The sequence below is a fragment of the Oryza sativa genome, chromosome 11, assembly GCF_034140825.1.
Source record: "Oryza sativa Japonica Group chromosome 11, ASM3414082v1".
Taxonomy (NCBI): domain Eukaryota; kingdom Viridiplantae; phylum Streptophyta; class Magnoliopsida; order Poales; family Poaceae; genus Oryza; species Oryza sativa.
Window position 1 is genome coordinate 7,290,599 of NC_089045.1, and position 19,154 is coordinate 7,309,752.

The following is a 19,154-nucleotide window of genomic DNA, read 5'->3' on the forward strand; positions in this document are numbered from 1 at the left end:
ATCGGAAGAGCTATTTAGCAGGGGTTGTTTGAAACTTTCAACTCAAATTATAAAAGCTTTCAACTCATATTTAAAATTTTGAACTTCAAATTTCAACTTTCAACAATGCAACTCGTACTTTAAAATTTTTAACTTGATTGTTTATTATTATTTTATTAAAAAAATATGCTTACCGCTAATCACTTGGAGAGGCGGGCCTGCCGCACGGGGTGTGTGCAGCCTTCTCTCCTGACACGGGAGGGCGGAGCTAGAATGAAATAGAGAGGTGCTACTTGCTTAATTTACTCTACTTTAGATTAAGTTTAAACTGATCCGGGTACCTAAGTTTGTATTGAGAGAGGTGCACACATAGTGAAAATAGGTGAGGTATAGCTAAAATGTTTTCTTGATAGAGTTCCTGGGGCAACCCCCCCTCCTAATATATTGTACCTCTGCACCTGCCCGGCGCAGCTATGCGTGTTAGCAGCCCCTTTTTTTTTTTTTAAGATCACTCTAGCTCGCTAAGGTGAAGCTGAAACCGTTAGCCTCAACCTTCCGGAGAGGTGGTGCTAAAGTTGAAGATTCTAAACCTTTTATAACGGAGCATTTGAATTTACTTTACGGAACACATATGGACATCTCTGAACGAATCACTATTTTTGCGTTTTTATTTAAAAGATGGTTGGAACGCTGTGCGTATGACCTTTCAAATCTGAATTTCTTGGAGTACTAGTGTAAGCGCAACTTGGCCACTGGGCGATGAACAGTACAATGCTTCACCATCAGCCCTTTGTCCTGCAGTACGTTTTTCCTTGCATTTTTCTTTCATGAAGGCACAGGAATCGGACCACATGTATCAGCTCATGCTGAATCCGCCCAAAATAACGCTAGCGTTATTCGAATAGTTTGGAAAGTTGAGAGGTGTCGAATGTTTGGTTTTATAGTTTAGATTCAGTGTTCAGTACACGGACTGACCGACTGCTTTAGGTGACACGGCATGTAGCTTACTATATGGCCAAGATGCAGCGAACAGCGTGACCAGTGAGCAGGCTGCAGGATAGTAGACTCACGGTAGTATTTTTACTCACAAATAGATCCGTGAGTAAAATTTTTATTAATGATGACGTGAACGAATTTCATACGTCTATTTTTCGATCCAATGATAGTTTTTAAGTTTTCACTGTATATGTGATTTTCACCACATATTTTCCCTAAATAATAATGAGCTCTGCAAGTCTGCAACAACACTTACCGCGTCGACGTCGCGTCAAGTCGTCGGCGGCTAGTTCAGAAAATTCAGAGAAACAAGGATTTGGGTTGCGTCAAGTCGTCGGCGGCTAGTTCAGAAAATTCAGAGAAACAAAGATTTGGGTTGTGTTTAGTTCACATCAAAATTGAAAGTTTGGAAGTTTGGTTGAAATTGGAACGATGTGACGGAAAAGTTTATGTGTGTAGGAAAGTTTTGATGTGATGAAAAAGTTTGAAGTTTGAAGAATTATTTTGGAACTGAACATGGCCTTGATCGGAGATTTGAGGCTAGTGGATTTGTGCTTATATATATGCTTCTTTACGTCTCTCAAACCTCATATACTCTGGTCGTCTCTCGCCAGCTCTGCTCTTCGAGATACTCTCGATCTGCACCTCAGGTTAGATTGGTTAATCTTGCTTTGTATCAAGCAGTTCGTAGCTGTAATCAGCTTTTACTTTTGTACTTATGTCTGCTGGAAAATTCTGCCTTTTCTTCCTGTGAATTTTGCCTCGATGAGGTGAGGAACTGTTAAGTCTCTTTGCTTGAAAATATTGGGAAATTATTTCTGAAATTTCACCCTGAGCGAGCATATCACTTCATACACTACATGTTTCCCGTATTTTTCACCTTTTATTATCTTATTGTTGGTTATCTGCTGCAAGGATATCTTAAGCTAGGTGCCAAGCAAGTGTTGCATCTCCATACTTTGTTCCTGCTGAAATGATTAGTACTAATAGTTTCCATGGGCATTCAAACCATAATCCAAAGAAATGTTCATATGGTCAATCAATCCTGACATATACGTTGCTATATAGTAGTTGAATTGTTGCTTTACAAAATAACCAGTGTTTCTATAGAGGCAAAATAATTCCTTAGTAGAAAGATGGAAACTGGAAAGGCTGAAAACATTAGATTGAGTACACTTGAATTATCACCTGCCATAGAAAACATAGGTGATCGCCAAGATTCATCTTCTGAGATATACTGCGTAACGTGAATAGATTGTATTGAGCCTCAGGGGATCTTCAGGGGACCGGTGTATATAGGAATACATGGGAAAGAGATAAGGAAGGATTACATATATGTAAAAAATCCACACAAATCAATCCTATCTTAATATGACTTTACCTACCATACACTCTATCGCCTTCAAGGCTGATAGCTGGGTATAGCTGGTACTTCAAAATATTAAGCAGTAGGTCTCAGGCTAAATACAAATATGAAAACTACAAACAAATGGCACATAAAAACACGGACCCTCAGTGACAGTAAATGTTGGAGACCCTGTAAACGGAACAGTTCTCAGGTTATAGATTTTACGATTACGATTACAATTGCGTGATCTGCCAGCGAGTCCGAGCGGCTGCCTAGGGTCGTCGGGTCTTGTTATAGATGGCCAAAAGGCCCGCTCGGCCCGGCCCGGCCCAGGCATGGCCAGGCATGGCCCACCATCCATCGGGCCGGCACGGCCCGATCAGCACTTCGTGCTGGGCCGTGCCGGCCCATGGGCTGCGCCTCCCGCCCAGGCACGGCTCACCAGCCGTCAGGCCGTGCCGGGCCGACACGAAGGCGCGGGTGGCTCATTGTGCCTTTTTCTAAATAAGTCTATTTTTCGTCCCTCCTCTTTGGGCTGTGACATATGTATAGCGAAAATAAGTCTATTTTTCGTCCCTCCTCTTTGGGCTGTGACATATATATAGTGAAAATAAGTCTATTTTCCATCCCTCCTCTTTGGGCTGACATATATATAGCTAAAATAAGTCTATTTTACATCCTTATTCTTTCGACCGTGGCATATAATATGTCTATTTTTACTCCGTATTGTTTATGTGTCGGGCCTGGCCTGCGGCCCATCGTGCCGTGCCGGTGGAGAGGCCCAGGCACGGCCTGGTGGTCGGGCCGGGCCGGCACGGGCCCGACCCTTGACGGGCCGTGTCGTGCTTGGGCCGGGCCAAAACGCCGTGCCGTGGGCCGGGCCTTGGGCCTTTTGGCTATCTATAGGTCTTGTATCCACCCCTGGTTCATAGCGTCGCACCAAAGTATTTGGCGTCAGGCGGCCTTGTAGGATGGTCAATGAAGCCATAGAGGTTCTACATGCCACCCCACATGACGCCAAGTCTTGCAGCACTAGGCTACATATAAACTGCGCCAAAATTTCATGGCTCTATGTTTAAGGTATGTTTCAGAGAAGTTTTATCAGGGGGTTAATTTATAATAAAACTAGTAATATGCCCGTACTAACATTACGGGGGAACTTATAATGTAAATAAAAGAGTGAAATAAATGGTCGGTCTCTAAACTTGTGTGCTGGTGTCACTTAGATCAGTGAACTTGAAAATTGCACGTTTAGATATGTGAACTTGGTTTAATGTATCACCCCTAGTCCAATCGTCCTTTGATTGCATTCGGCCGCTAATGTGGCACACCACACAGATAACCCTTTTGCGTCTCAGCCCCCTCCACATATACCTTCTCAAGCCTGGCCGTTAGGGTTTCGACGGTGGAGTTAGTGGCAGGAGGCGGTGAGGTAGCGGTTGTGGCGGCCTTGGCGGCGAGATTAGTGGCAAGAGACGGTGCCGTGTGGCGAGGTTAGCGGTGGCGTGACGTGTAGAGGGGACCAAGGGCAAAAGTGTTACTTGCGTGACGTGTCACGTTGACGGTCAAACGTGGTCAAAAGGCAATTGAAAGGGATGGTACATTAAACCAAGTTCATGAATCTTGACATGTAATTTTTAAGTTTAGGGATCTAAGTAACACCGCCCTACAAGTTTAAGAACTGGACATATATTTTACTCTAAATAAAATAACTAAAAGATGATAATTTAAAGTTCACGTAAGAAAGAAACTTTCTAGATCTTTGAGCAAAGCTATACGTCCATTAAGGAACGTTATGAGATGAGATCTACATAATGGTTGTGCTTTTCATGATGTAACATTTTCTCGGATTCAGTCAACTTTGTTGCACGGTGTAAAGCATCAACCAGATCAACACTCCAAGAATTTACCCTGAAAGAACCACTAAAAGACGGGAAACTCATACATAATTAGTGGGCTTGTGATGGCAGTTTGTGTCACTCCTCTGGCATTATCCAACTCATCATTTTTTATATGGTATCACATTCATAACATCCCTCGCAACATTTACAATAACAATCAGATACATAATAAAATGCAGTATTTTCATTAAAACAATATATGATGGTCAATAAGGACGAGGCTTGTAATCTACTTTCATTGCTTCCTCTTGACTTCCACTGTGTTTCTTTCTGGATTGACAATTTGTACAAGGACAACCTCTGATATTTGGATTCCTATCTGAGAAGTATCTCCAACCTAAGCAGTTCAAAACCAAAACATGCATAGTGCTTGGACTTGATTAAGGTAACAAATCTGATATGATCCTGTTCGACAGGGCATTCATCATTTGATCCTGTACACTTACAATATCATGTCAATAGATATTTCTAAAATGACCAGCAGACAATTGCAAGCTTATAAGCTTGAACAAAATTTTTATAACTTCCATAACCAATAAATAGATTACCAGGGGTTTTTCATCAGCAAGCGATACAATCTTTGGATGTTAACCAGAAACCAGTCCATTATCCAAAGTCTAACCTTTATTTTTTATGCAACATAACAAAAAGAGTATAAGATATTAGTCCTTGTACAATCATCATATTTAATAAAAAAAAGTGTCCCCCTTTCCATACCAATGAGGTTCTTGTTAGAGCAAATATCTGAAATTTAGAGCTAACACATGTCAATTCAGAAATGTGCAAAATACTAACCGCTTGTTTTCCAGTAACTGAAAAAACATCCAGAATAATCCTGATTCACCTTGCTATGAAGATTTTTCTTGCAAAAGATAGATAATAATTTCATGAGAAACAAATTTCCCCTGGTTAACAGTTTCAGGTTTCAACGAGCTGCAAAAAGAAGGGGATCCAAAATCTGTTATTATAGTAAAATTTGCACACCTATTAATACAAGTGTTATTCAAAACTCAATTGAAGTGTGATGGATTGGGGATATAACCTCAGGAGTTACGTGTGATTCAAAAGTCAATTTAAGATTTACTTCCAGGCCTCGAATATAATATTCAGACCTCAATTTCAGTCACACTTCCAGTCTTCAAATTCATTTTTTTATTATGGTGTAACATATATGCTAGGAGTAAAATCTGTCACGGTTAAATGCATGGTAATGGTAAGGTAAAGTGACAATGTATATCAGTCATATAGCACTTCTGGAAGCATATACCATTAAGTAAGAAGAATAGAATGACCTAACTTCTCATATAGTCATATGATCGCTTTCCCGTATGGCACTCCTTAAGAATACTAACCAGATATTGTTGATATTGCGATTAACCTTACAACCAATTGAGTTACTTAGAAATCTGTCCAGACCAGTCTAATGGAAAATATAATGCACTAAATAGAGCATGGGAATTGGGAAAGTGTCAAGTATGGCAATATGTTCAGATTAACCAAATGGGAAACAACAAGGGGTCTGAAGAACGGAAGCAGGTGGTTGGTGCGACAATGGGTAGGTTCTGCTCCTGCTAGATGATGGTGATGGATACACAAAATAAATGTGGAAAAGTTAGAGTGCAAATCATTCATGATTAAAATCAAAATCAGTATCTTGAAAATTCACTTAGAAAAAATCCAGAACTGATATCGCCAAATTCAGAAAAATTCAGAACTTGAAAGAACAGGGATGCCCTGATTTGGTGTAAATACGGTCAAATTGTTGCTTGCACAAATTTATTGACTGCAATTAATATATAAGAGATCATTATACTGATAATGACCTAGCTCGTCGGGTCTTGTATCCACCCCTGGTTCATAGCGTCGCACCAAAGTATTTGTCGTCAGGCGACCTTGTAGGATGGTCAATGGAGCCATAGAGGTTCTACATGCCACCCCACATGACGCCAAGTCTTGCAGCACCAGGCTACATATAAACTGCGCCAAAATTTCATGGCTCTATGCTTAAGGAATGTTTCAGAAAAGTTTTATCAGGGGGTTAATTTATAATAAAATATGTAAAAATTACCCTCATGTAACAGGGTGGGCACATAGAGGATGAAAATAAATTAAAACTCAAGATAATGTAAGGGATGAAACGAAACTGAGTGGCACATAAGTATTTATTTTCATAGCCTTTTTGCTAATTAACTCCTACAAGGACTGATGCCCTGTGTTCTGTTAGTTTGCTTTAGTTTGTTACTGCATTATGTAATACAATCTGTGCCTTTGTTCAGCACACATGGAGGCTGTAATCCTCGCTGTCTCAAAGATTGGTTCTGTTTTAGTGGAGGAAGCCACCAAAGCTGCTATAACCAAGCTATCTGAAAAAGCTACAAATCTTAAGGAACTGCCATCAAAGGTTGAGGAAATAGAGGATGAACTGAAGACGATGAACAATGTTATAAAACAGATGAGTACAACAAATCTTACAGACGAGGTTGTCAAGGGTTGGATTGCAGAGGTGCGAGGTCTGGCCCACCGTGTTCAGGACATAATGGACAAATATTCATACCATGCTCTTAAATTGGAAGAAGAAAATTCTGTCAAGAAACTCTTCACCACACCGAATTATGTCACGGTTTTCAGTGAAATTGCTGAAGAGATTAGCAAGATAGAGAAAAAAATTGAAAATGTTGCAATGCGGAAAAAACGGTGGCAGCAGCAGTCTCAACACACTCCCAATCCGCTTGCAGATATTGAAAGGAAACGGTCCCAAGACTGCCTTCTAGCTCCAGATGATCTAGTTGGGATAGAAGACAACAGGAAACTGTTGACTGACTGGTTGTACTCCAAAGAGCAAGATAACACAATAATAACAGTATCTGGTATGGGTGGATTGGGGAAAACCACCCTGGTCAATAATGTATATGAGCGGGAGAAGAACAATTTCGAAGTTAGTACTTGGATTGTCGTGTCACAGTCATATGATGTCGTTGATTTGCTGAGGAAATTGCTTAGGAAGATTGTGCCTGATGATCAAACACAGCTATTAGATTTGGATGCTCATGACTTGAAAATTAGAATAAAGGAAAAGCTTAAGGATGAAAATTTTCTAATTGTATTGGATGATGTCTGGAACCGAGAAGCATACACTCAAATAGCAGATGCATTCCCAAACTTCCAAGCAAGTCGCATAATCATCACAACACGACAGGGTGATGTAGCAACTCTTGCTCAGTCAGCACGCCAACTCAAACTCAACCCATTGGAGCACACTGACGCGCTTGAACTCTTCTGTAGAAGGGCTTTCTACAGAAACTGCAAGTGTCCACAGAACCTTGAGAAACTGACTAATGATATAGTAGTTAGGTGCCAAGGTCTGCCACTGGCAATCGTATCTATAGGTGGCCTATTGTCTTCATTGCCACCAGAGAATCAAGTCTGGAATGAAACATACAAGCAACTTCGAAGTGAGCTCACAAAAAACAATAATGTTCAAGCAATTCTAAATATGAGCTATCATGACTTACCGGGAGATCTTAGAAACTGCTTCTTGTATTGTAGCCTGTTCCCCGAAGATCATGAATTATCACGTGAGACCGTTGTACGGTTGTGGGTCGCAGAAGGGTTTGCAGTACAAAATGAAGAAAACACACCAGAGGAGGTGGCTGAAAAATATCTTCGTGAATTGATACAAAGGAATATGTTGGAAGTTCTTGGAAATGATGAGCTAGGCAGGGTTAGTACCTTTAAGATGCATGACCTCGTGCGGGACCTGGCTCTTTCTATTGCTAAAGAGGAGAAGTTCGGCTCTGCAAATAATTATGACACTATGGAGAGGATGGATAAGGAAGTTCGTCGCTTGTCATCATATGGATGGAAGGGCAAACCTGTGTTGCAAGTTAAATTCATGCGTCTCCGGACCCTAGTGGCACTTGGAATGAAAACACCCTCTCGTCACATGTTATCCTCAATTTTGTCTGAATCCAACTATCTTACTGTTCTCGAGTTGCAAGATTCTGAAATAACTGAAGTGCCAGCATCCATAGGAGAGCTATTTAATCTACGCTACATCGGCCTGCAGCGCACTAGAGTCAAATCACTTCCAGAATCTATTGGGAAGCTCTCAAGCCTCCTGACTCTCAACATCAAGCAAACCAAAATACAAAAGCTACCACAAAGCATTGTTAAGATTAAGAAGCTGAGGCACCTTCTAGCTGACAGATATGAAGACGAGAAGCAGTCAGCGTTTCGCTATTTCATTGGAATGCAAGCACCCAAAGAGCTATCCAACTTGGAAGAACTCCAGACCCTTGAGACTGTGGAAGCCAGCAAAGAATTGGCTGAGCAGTTGATGAAACTTATGCAACTACGGAGCGTGTGGATTGACAACATAAGAACTGATGATTGTGCAAATCTTTTTGCTACACTATCAAAGATGCCACTTCTTTCCAGCTTGCTTCTATCTGCAAGTCATGAAAACGAGACACTTTGCTTGGAAGCTCTCAAACCAGAATCAGAGGAGCTTCATAGGCTGATTGTCAGAGGGTGCTGGGCAGCTAGGACACTTGAGTACCCAATATTTCGTGACCATGGGAAAAATATCAAGTATCTGGCCATAAGCTGGTGCCGTCTTCAGGAAGATCCTCTACTCCTCCTTGCACCCTATGTGCCAAACCTTGTCTTTCTTAGCCTTAACAGGGTGAATAGTGCAAGCACCTTGGTTCTTTCTGCAGATTGCTTCCCTCAGCTGAAGACACTTGTCTTGAAGCGTATGCCTGATGTAAACCACTTGGAGATTATAGGCGGTGCCCTCCAACACATTGAAGGTTTATATGTTGTGTCATTGCCAAAGTTGGACAATGTCCCTCAAGGCATTGAGTCTCTTAGGTATCTGAAGAAGCTGTGGCTCTTGGGTCTGCATAAGAATTTCAGGTCTCAGTGGCAAAAAAATGGAATGCACCAAAAGATGCAACATGTTCCAGAGCTGCATGTCAAGGACTAGAAACTTTGCTTACTTTTGCAGTATTATTTCTGTCTGGTGATTATGGGCTCAGCCACATTATGCATTTAGTCTTTTCCAACAAATGATCAGTTTATGACAGATGAGCTAGCGGCACCACTACATCGCAACCTCGTTATTGGAAATAAGTCCTGAAATATTGGCTTTCATGGCCATCAGGAAACTACTTTGTCATATGTCCTATTGTTTTTGCTTCACAACTTTGCAGAATTTATGAAACTGGTCCTTTTATTGTTGACCTGCATTCTTGATTAATGGTGTCACTCTTTTTCATCTCCAAATTCATGATTACTAGAAAGGTTGCTAGTTGGTACACAGTGTTAATAAATAACCGCATAACATTTGGTATAGTACCACTGAAATGGAGCATCATCACAAATTCACAGTAGAGGGGTGCCTTCCACTCCACAAAAAATCAAATGGGACTTAACCCTCAAACGTTTTAAATGCTTGCCCGGTTTAGATAACTAAGATGATAAAACACGTTATTCAACAGATAAAGTAAAAAAACACACATCTGAAATAATTTTCTTCTTAACTATCAAGCAGGCAGCTCTCCTGACAGGTTTCAGTTCAAAAGGGGGCAAAGATTCAGCAGCCAGCAATTGATTTTGTGTAGTTGACTAAATAAGGCGAAACGGATAAGGGTCACATCCCATGGATAAGATGCTAAACAGTTGTGAAAAAACAAAGTTTCAAATGGTATAGTCATTTTCCCCTTGATTTTACCACTGTATTTAGCCGAAACAGTCCAAATGACTACTCTGCATTTTATTTCAAGCGGCTCTGTGCTGTGTGTGACAGGGCAATCTCGAGTACTACGAACTTGTTTGTATCTCATCCTCAACAAACATGAACAACGGAATTTCCACCCATATAGGGAAGTGAAAGCGCTACTACAGCAGCATACACGCAAATATCAACAAAACCAGCGATGAACTGGGATAATCTGAGCGATAAACCGCAGAAAAATTCAGGGCGTTACCAGGGCCAAAAGCGGACCAGCCTCCAGCCGTTGCCGACGCCGAAGCCGACGCCCGCGCCGGGGGTGGGGACGAGGGGGAGCTACCTGCGGTCGGCGGCGTTGGACGCGATGGAGTGGACGTGAGCGGCGCGGCGCGGCGGCGGCCGTGGCCGTCGCCGGCGAGAGGGTGTTGGGGCTGGGCCACTGGGCACCGGATTGTCCATATGCGGTGCGACCGTGCGAGTTGAAGTGACCAATGGGCTGGGCCGGGAAGAAGGCGGCCTATGCTTGTTGGGCTGAGAAGGGGATACACAAGTTGGGCCGACCTGTTTTTGCATAGGAATAAGTTCACATTGTTACCCTCAAAAGTGATCAAAATCTAATCCGTGACCCTAAACCACAAAACCGGATATCTCGACTCCCCAACTCTTAAAACCGGATATTGCTTCAGATCTATCCGCCTAGAATTCTCACCACGTGGAGCTGGAGCTAAACCAAAGTGCTGCTATAATAAGGCTAAACCAAATTTACTTTATATAGCACATATGGCCATCTTTGAACGAATCATTCTAAATTAGAACTGCATGTATGCGTTTTTTTTTCTCCTCAAAAAAAAAATCCGAGTTTCTTGGATGGAACCTGGCATTCTTTGTTGTTACTTGTTTAATTTACGTTACATTGGCTTAAGGCGGACAAGACTCTACTCACTACCAGAGTCTATTGACAAGCTCTCCAACCTTTAAACTCTGGACATCAAGCAAACCAAAATAGAGAAGCTACCACGTGGAATCACTAAGATCAAGAAGCTAAGGCACCTGCTAGCTGATAGATCTGATGGTGAGAAACATTCAGAGTTCCGGTACTTCAAAGGAGTGCAAGCACCCAATGATCTGTCTAAGTTGGAAGAACTTCAGACTCTTGAGACTGTGGAAGCCAGCAAGGACTTGGCCGAGCAGCTGAAGGAACTAATGCAGATAAGAAGTATTTGGATTGACAACATAAGTTCTGCTGATTGTGGAAATATTTTTGCTACACTATCAAATATGCCGCTTCTTTCCAGCTTGCTTCTTTCGGCAAAGGATGAAAATGAGCCACTTTGCTTTGAGGCTCTCCAGCCCATTTCCAATGAACTCCACAGGTTAATTATCAGAGGGCAATGTGCTAAGGGCACACTAGACTACCCGATATTTCATAGCCATGGTACACATCTGAAATATTTAGCTCTAAGTAGGTGTAATCTTGGAGAGGATCCATTGGCGATGCTTGCATCACATTTGTCAAACCTCACTTATCTAAGACTGAACAACATGCATAGCGCAAAAAGATTGGTTCTTGACGCGGCGGCTTTCCCATGCCTGAAGACACTTGTGCGAAAGCACATGCCTGATGTCAACCAGCTAAAAATTATAAGTGGTGCACTTCCAGTCATTGAAGGTTTGTACATTGTGGCTCTGTCAGGGCTGGAGAGTGTCCCTTCTGGCATTGAAACCCTTCGGACCCTGAAGAAACTCTGGCTGGTTGATCTGCACTGGGACTTCGAAGCTCACTGGATTGAGAGTGAGATGGACCAAAAAATGCAGCATCTTCAAGAGCTGATTTTGTAGGAGACTAGGAGTGCTAGTTACCTTCTCCCTACATTAGCAATCTTGTTTGATGCCTCTGCATTTGTCAAGTCCATTGACCATTCCAATAAGTTCATCGTTATGGAGTTGTTGCTACTTTGCTAGCCTACCTGAAACATTCGCTTTCTTATCCATCTGGACCTGAAGTGTTCTTCTGTTATTTTGATTGCTTTGGAGATTGTTATAAGAGGCCCTTTTACTATTGAACTGCGTTTAGACAATGTTTTTCCTTTCTGTTCATTTTTGAGATCGTTGTTCTGCAGAATGATCTCATAGCATTCGTTTATTATCTAAGGGTAAGTTCCTTATACTTCTATGAGTTAGATTGCATTCTCGAATTTCAGAAAAAATAACTAAAGCAATCAGATGATGCAGCCCTTAAACTTTGTTGTAATCTACTACTATTGTTTAGCTGAAGAAATTCTGACAACTCCCATTGTAGGCCATTGCAAGCTAGAGTTGATGCATTGCTGCACAGATATACCATGCAAGTGTGAACCCTCTGTACATTTCATGCGCCAATATTTTAACCAGATGAAACATGCAAGAAGGATGAACACCTAGAAAACATAACTGAACGCACTAGAACACGAATCTGCCGCGCAATTGACACGAAACCCTTAAAATCGACACCTGGGATTCTGGGAATATCTTCATGGAATGAATCGAATGGGGCAACCCCACCAAAATCGCAGGGAACTGAATCCGGGCGTTACCTGACGAATCCAGGAAGAGGCGCCGCCGACGGTCGTCGTCCATGGCCGCCGCCGGCGAGCGCTTGCTTGGGCTCGGCTACTCCGCCGCAGAGTCGAGGGGATGGTCTCCGATCTGATCTGGGCCGACGGGTTCATTTCATTTTGGTACAAGTTCACTTTAGGTCCCTCAATTTGTCACCGAGTCTACAACTCACCCCTGAACCGAAATACGGTATAGCACATCCCTCAACTCACAATACCGTGTTAACTTTGATCACTCGACAGTATAGTGACCGGTTTTGGCTGACATGACGAGGGGGACCCACGTGGACCCCACATGTTAGCAACCCATCTCTTCTCCCTCCTCTGCCTCTCCCTCTTCACTCTTTTTTCCCATCTCTCGGCAGTGAAGAGATGGGTTGTGACATCCCAGCCTAGGGCTTAATAGAATTAATAGAATACTCATATCAATGAGTTGCAACTTTTTTTCCGGAAGCCAATCTCCAAAGAACTCCGAGGTTAAGCGTGCTTGGTTTGGAGTAATTTGGGATGGGTGACCGACCCGGGAAATTCTTCTCAGGTGCACACGAGTGAGGACAAAGTGTGCAGAAAAGACTAAATTCTTCTCGGGTGCACACGAGACTTGTGTTAAAAGCTGTCAGATGTAAGTGGGCCCGGGCAGTCTATGACCTATAAAAGCTGTCAAATATAAGCGGACCCGGCCTGGGAAAGACATGTAAGCGGGCCAGCTGTCAGATGTAAGCGGGCTCGGGCAGTCTATGATCTATAAAAGCTGTCAAATGTAAGCGGGCCTGGCCTAAGAAAGGCATGTAAAAGGGCCCGAGCAGTCTACGATCTATAAAAGCTGTCAGATGTAAGCGGGTCCGTCCGGCCTGAGAAAGGCGGGACGTTACATGGGTGGCAGGCGACGACGGAGTCACCACTGGTGGAGAAAACCTTTGTAGTCCCGGTTCGTAACCCCCCTTTAGTCCCGGTTTCCAAACCAGGAGTACCAATCCGGGACTAAAGATCGCTATCTTTAGTCCCGGGTGAAATAACCAGGAATAAAGATCGATCTTTAGTCCCGGTTGGTAACACCAACCGGGACTAAAGATGGCTCAGCCACGTGGCCGGCTGAGCCATCTTTAGTCCCGGTTGGTGTTACCAACCGGGACTAAAGATCGAGCTGACCTTTTTTTTTTTGCATGGCCCTGTTGCTGCATGGTTTATATATATATATATATATATATATATATATATATATATATATATATATATATATATATATATATATATATATATATATATATATATATATATATATATATATATATATATATATATATATATATATATATATATATATATATATATGTATATATGTTTCAATACATATATATGCATACATATATATATGTATATATATATATATATTATTATATTATATGTATATACATGCATAATATATATGTATTTATACATATATATGTTATGCAAATGCATATGTATATAGATATATATATGACCAAAATATATTTACATTATAGAAAATGTGTACACATGCATATAGAAACATATGTAGTCATGTATTAATTACAATCCATTATATGTCCTAGCTAGCTACGATTTCGACGTAGTAGTAGTCGCTGCTAGCTCAGAAGCTAAGGACCGGTGAATTGTGTTTCCGTCGTAGTAGAATTCACCCTTGGGATCAAGGATTTCTTCGTTGATGAATCCCATGAGTTGTTCTTGAACCGCCGCGATAAATTCCTTGTGTGTGGTCAGGTTATCCCTCATGTGAATAAACTATATGAATGTATGAAATTGATTAGTAATTAAACAAGAAATCGCTACGAAATGAAATTTTGAATTTATTTGTACGTACATCGAGCTCTCTTGTGGTGATGATTTGGTATACAAGGCAGTGGCAATACTCGCACACGTAATAGCCGCACAAGTTAGTTCCCTGCTTTTGCTTTGCGCACTACAAATAAATGACAAACGAGAGATCTAATTAATATACACTTGTATGTATTTGAATCGGAGAAATATAAATGTAGAGCATGTGTACTCACAGGAAATTTGAACTTCCGCCTAAGTCTTTCTCTCCATTTGCCGCGGACCAAATGACGGAACCGATACCAAGCCCTACATGGAGTTTAAAGCTATGATTCGTAGTAGCAATTAACATAACAAGATTTTCTTAATTAACAAAGGAACTTATGACGGTACCTGTCTATAACTTCGAAAACCTTGTCAAACGTAGACTCTTTTTTATCCATTGAGTCATATACGTTGACGGTGCAGGCCTCCAGGTCGAAGAGTAAAAGCACCCAGTGGAATCTGCAATGTGCGTGGGATGCATTACATATGAAACACTTAGCAAGTTCGTACGGGAATGAAATTTGGTATGTAGGAAGACAGTAAAATTAAACTAACTCTGTGTTGTATGGCAACAATATGAACGTCTTGTAATGCTGCGCCTTCAGGAGATGGACGAGATTGTCTTCTGTTTCTTGTGGATATTGGTCGAGCATTGCGACGTTTACTTTCCGAGGGTCGATGAATCCAGTATCGAAAACCCTCCGCCGTCGGGCCCTTTGAATCTCCATTCTACAACGATAAAAGGGAGTATATTATTTTCTATAGTCTACTTATATACAAGGACCTAATTAATTAAAGGAGACGTATAGTAAGAAATCTAACTGAACGATATACTTACAAAATCCAGCAACTCATAATAGAGACGTCGAGGGCGTCCAGCTGGTATAGTTCGTAGATTACCCTGAAATTTATCCAGAGAATATCATCTCCTTGCAAGAAGTCCGTGTCCCTGATCCTCGCTCCGATCATCTCTCTACCGGTGGCGCTCATCTCCATGTACAGCTGATGGAACTTGTACATTTGTGTGGGTAGGGACTGCAGCAGCTCAGGCTTGACAAGCGGTTTACCGAGTTCGTACATGTATTTCACTTCCGCCTTTTCGATTGGTGCGACTCCTAGCAATTGATCCGTAGTTAGACCGGTGTCAGTAATAAATTGTTCTATCGTCATTTCTTTACCGGTCACCAACGGCTCGATCTCCTGGTTTGGTTGCTCTCCAAGCTGAGGGACTGGTTTGGACTTTCCAGAAGATGCTTTCTTCAGCGTTCGCTCATAGTCCGATAGCTTGATGGCCTCCTTGACAGATGCAGACATACCCCTGAAGAAGTTCCTGACACTGGGGTCTATAGGAATCTTCTTTTCTGGACTTCGAGGCTTGAATTGTCTCTTGACTTCTGATGCAACGTAAGCGTCAAGCTCCTCTTGCGTGCAATCGTACCTCGGGTCCTTGTTCTTGGCGGCGTCAACTTTCGCCTTCTTCGTTGCCCTTGTGTGGGCAGGCGGTGGAGCTGGGGGGGCCCTTGACTTTGAAGGTGCCGGAAGAGGAGCTTGCGGGGGAGTAGGTGTAGGAGCACGAGGAGGAGTCGGTGCAGGATCCTGAGGAGGAGTCGATGCTGGAGCCTGAGGTGGAGACGGTGCTGGCGGAGCATGAGGAGGAGACGGTGCAGGATCCTGAGGAGGAGATGGCGGAGCCGGAGGAGATGGTGCACGAGACGCCGCTTGTCGCCCAGGGAGGATGATGTACCGCCTGCGCCATAGAATAATGGCATGGCATGTGTCTCGTAGATGCGTCTCACCGTCTCCTCCAGGGTAATCCAGCTCGAGGTCCTCGTACGCGCCTTCGACCAACTTAACTTCGACCTTCGAGTATCCTGCTGGAATCGGCCTGCAGTGGTAAGTACCTGAAGGGTCCGTTGGGATGGCCATGCCCGACGCCACCTTCATGTTGTGAGAGATTATTTATTAGTAATCAACATATATAAGCAGCAACTAGCGGAATGGCTAAATCTTACCTTTATTGATAAGTTCTTGAAAGGAATATGCAGCTCACATGGTGTCCGCTGAGTGATGTCATCAACGGGACAGGTCGATTCGTCCTGTGTTTGCATGGCGTCCATGCTCTGTGATCCTACCTGCCCCGTTGAGGCGCAGCTGCTACGGTTTCCTGACGGGCTCACCATTGCAGGAGGAATGGTCGGCTGGGGATCATGGGACCGATGTGCGGCCATGCGTTCATCAACCTTCCTTGCCACCTCCTCTTGCATGTTGAGTTCGTAGCTCGATACCCGGAACTCTAGGTCTGCAATCTTCGCCTCGGTATCTCTCTTGCTCCTCATCCGACTCCTGTACGTGTGGATGTCCTCCTTGAAACCAATCTTCCAAGGAATCACCCCTTTCCCTCGTGTTCGTCCTGGATGCTCTGGAGTCTGCAGGGCGAGTGTCAGCTCGTCCCTATCTCTGTCTGGTCGGAACGTGCCCTGAGAGGAGGCTTCCACTGCATCTGTTAGTCGTCGCGCAGCCTCTCGTATCTGATCGCCGAAGACCAGTGAGCCATCAGCTGGGTTGAGCGTTCCACCGTGAGCGTAGTACCAGAACTTCGATCGTTCCGGCCAATTGGCTGTTGCCGGTTCGATACCCCTCTCAATCAAGCTAGCCTCCATCTGCTCCCACTTCGGCATCGCGACGCTATAGCCTCCTGACCCCAAGTGGTGATGGTACTTCTTCTTGGCGGCATTTTCTTTGTTTCTTTCCATCATCGCCTGCCCTTGTTCACCTGTCTTATATGCAACGAACTCGTCCCAGTGATCCCTTAGCTTTGGGAATGTGTCGAAGTTCGGTGTCTGCCCCTTCAGTATATACTTCTGGTACAGATCTCCCTTGAAGCTCTGAAACTGTTCTGCCATTTTCTTCAGAGTCCACCTTTTCACTTTGTCCTCTATACCCGCAGGAAGGGTGAATGTCTCGAGCATTGTGGTCCACAGCATCTCTTTCTCCGAATCTGGGACAAAGCTCTCATGATCTCCGCGTGCCCTTGTTCTTCGCCAGTACACCGTACTGACAGGCACGTTATCCCGCACAACCCAACCGCTGTGACGTACATAGTTCTTGGCGGCTTCGGCCGGGGCACTAGGACGTCCATCTTCTTCCACTTCCGTTATGATGTGCCGACCCTCAAGCTTCTTCGCTGCACCTCGTTGCCCGCGTGCCCTCTTCTGTCCAACGGAGGGTTGACTACCACTAGCCTCCTCCTCCTGGTTCCCCTCTACATCCCATTCCACGTGCCCCTGCTGGTTCCCCTCCGCATCCCTCTCCACGTTCCCTTCCTCGTTCAAGTACTGGTTTGGATCCTCGTTCCCCTCTTCTTCATTCCAGTACTGGCTGCTTCCCTCCGCGATTGTATCGTACAATATCTGTTCCTCATCGCGGTCAGCCATCTGTTGATACAAGAAACATCTGCTAAGTCACGAGACATTTATGTTTTAACAATCTAAGTCATGTATGCTAAGTGTAAATGTCGTACATTAGAACCCTACACAACCTTACGTGCTAAGTCTAATTACAAATCGTGATATAAGCTAAGTCTAGGTGACGTATATTATACAACCCTAGCTAGTAAATAATTATATACTAAGTCTAATTACAAATAAAATAATCTTATATTAAAACTTAAATAATATTACATGCTAAGACTAAAATAGTCATGTATATGCTAAGTGTTTCGTGCGTATATGCTAAGTCTAATTAAGACTACAATAGTCAATTGCTACTTGTCGCACCAATTCCGTAGTCAATAATTACATACTAAGTCTAATTACAAATAAAGTAATCTTATATTAAAACTCAAATAATATTACATGCTAAGACTAAAATAGTCATGTATGCTAAGTGTTTCGTGCGTATATGCTAAGTCTAATTAAGACTACAATAGTCAATTGCTAGGAGTCGCACCAATTCCGTAGTCAATAATGTCATACTAAGTCTAATTTGCAATAAAATAATCTTATATTAAAACTCAAATAATATTAGAACACTACACAATCTTATATGATAAGTCTAATTACAGGTCTAATAATCTTAATTAATTGCATTACAAATATAACAATCATTTATATTATTACGTCACTTGCCTGCTCCAATTCCTTCTAGGGCTAGCTCTTCCACTCAGGCTTGACGGACGACTCCGACAACACGTCTTTTCTGCAAGATACAAAAAGATGTATTAGGATAAATGCGAAGTAACATGTATATATATATATATATATATATATATATATATATATATATATATATATATATATATATAGATTGCATTTCACGTTAACGTTCGTCCTCGTTCGTTCGCTCGTTCACGTTCCCTAGCTCGTTCACGTTCGTTCGCTCGTTCTCATTCACGTTCGTTCGATCGTTCTCGTTCTCGTTCGTTAACGGCGGTGTGGCGGCATCGGGGCGGCGGTTGGCGCGGCGGCGTGGCGGCGGCGGCGGCGGCGTGGCGACGGCGGCGGCGGCGTGGCGTTGCGGGGCCGTGGCGGCGGCGGCGTGGCGTGGCGGCGGCGGCATTGCGCGCGCGGCGGCGAAGGCGGCGGCGGCGTGGCGACGGCGGCGGTGGCGTGGCGTTGGCATGCGGCGGCGGCGTTGCGCGGCGGCGAAGGCGGCGGCGTGGCGCGTCGTCGTCGTGGCGCGGCGTCTCATGGTGGGCGGCGCGACGGAGAGAGATCGAGATCGGAGAGATCGAGATGCATGAAGGGAGATCTGGCGGCGGC

At 43.4% G+C, this 19,154-nt stretch overlaps 1 protein-coding gene and 1 pseudogene across 1 annotated transcript; both read left to right on the top strand.

Moving 5' to 3' along the window:
• The first annotated feature begins 6,505 nt into the window (after positions 1 to 6,505).
• Positions 6,506 to 9,473, top strand: LOC4350133 (disease resistance protein RPM1). The gene has a single exon (XM_015762148.3). It carries the CDS (start codon positions 6,506 to 6,508, stop codon positions 9,209 to 9,211), a length of 2,706 nt encoding a protein of 901 aa, XP_015617634.1. The 3' UTR covers positions 9,212 to 9,473.
• Positions 9,474 to 10,825: 1,352 nt separating this feature from the next.
• Positions 10,826 to 12,017, top strand: LOC107277429 (disease resistance protein RPM1-like; annotated as a pseudogene).
• Positions 12,018 to 19,154: the final 7,137 nt, after the last annotated feature.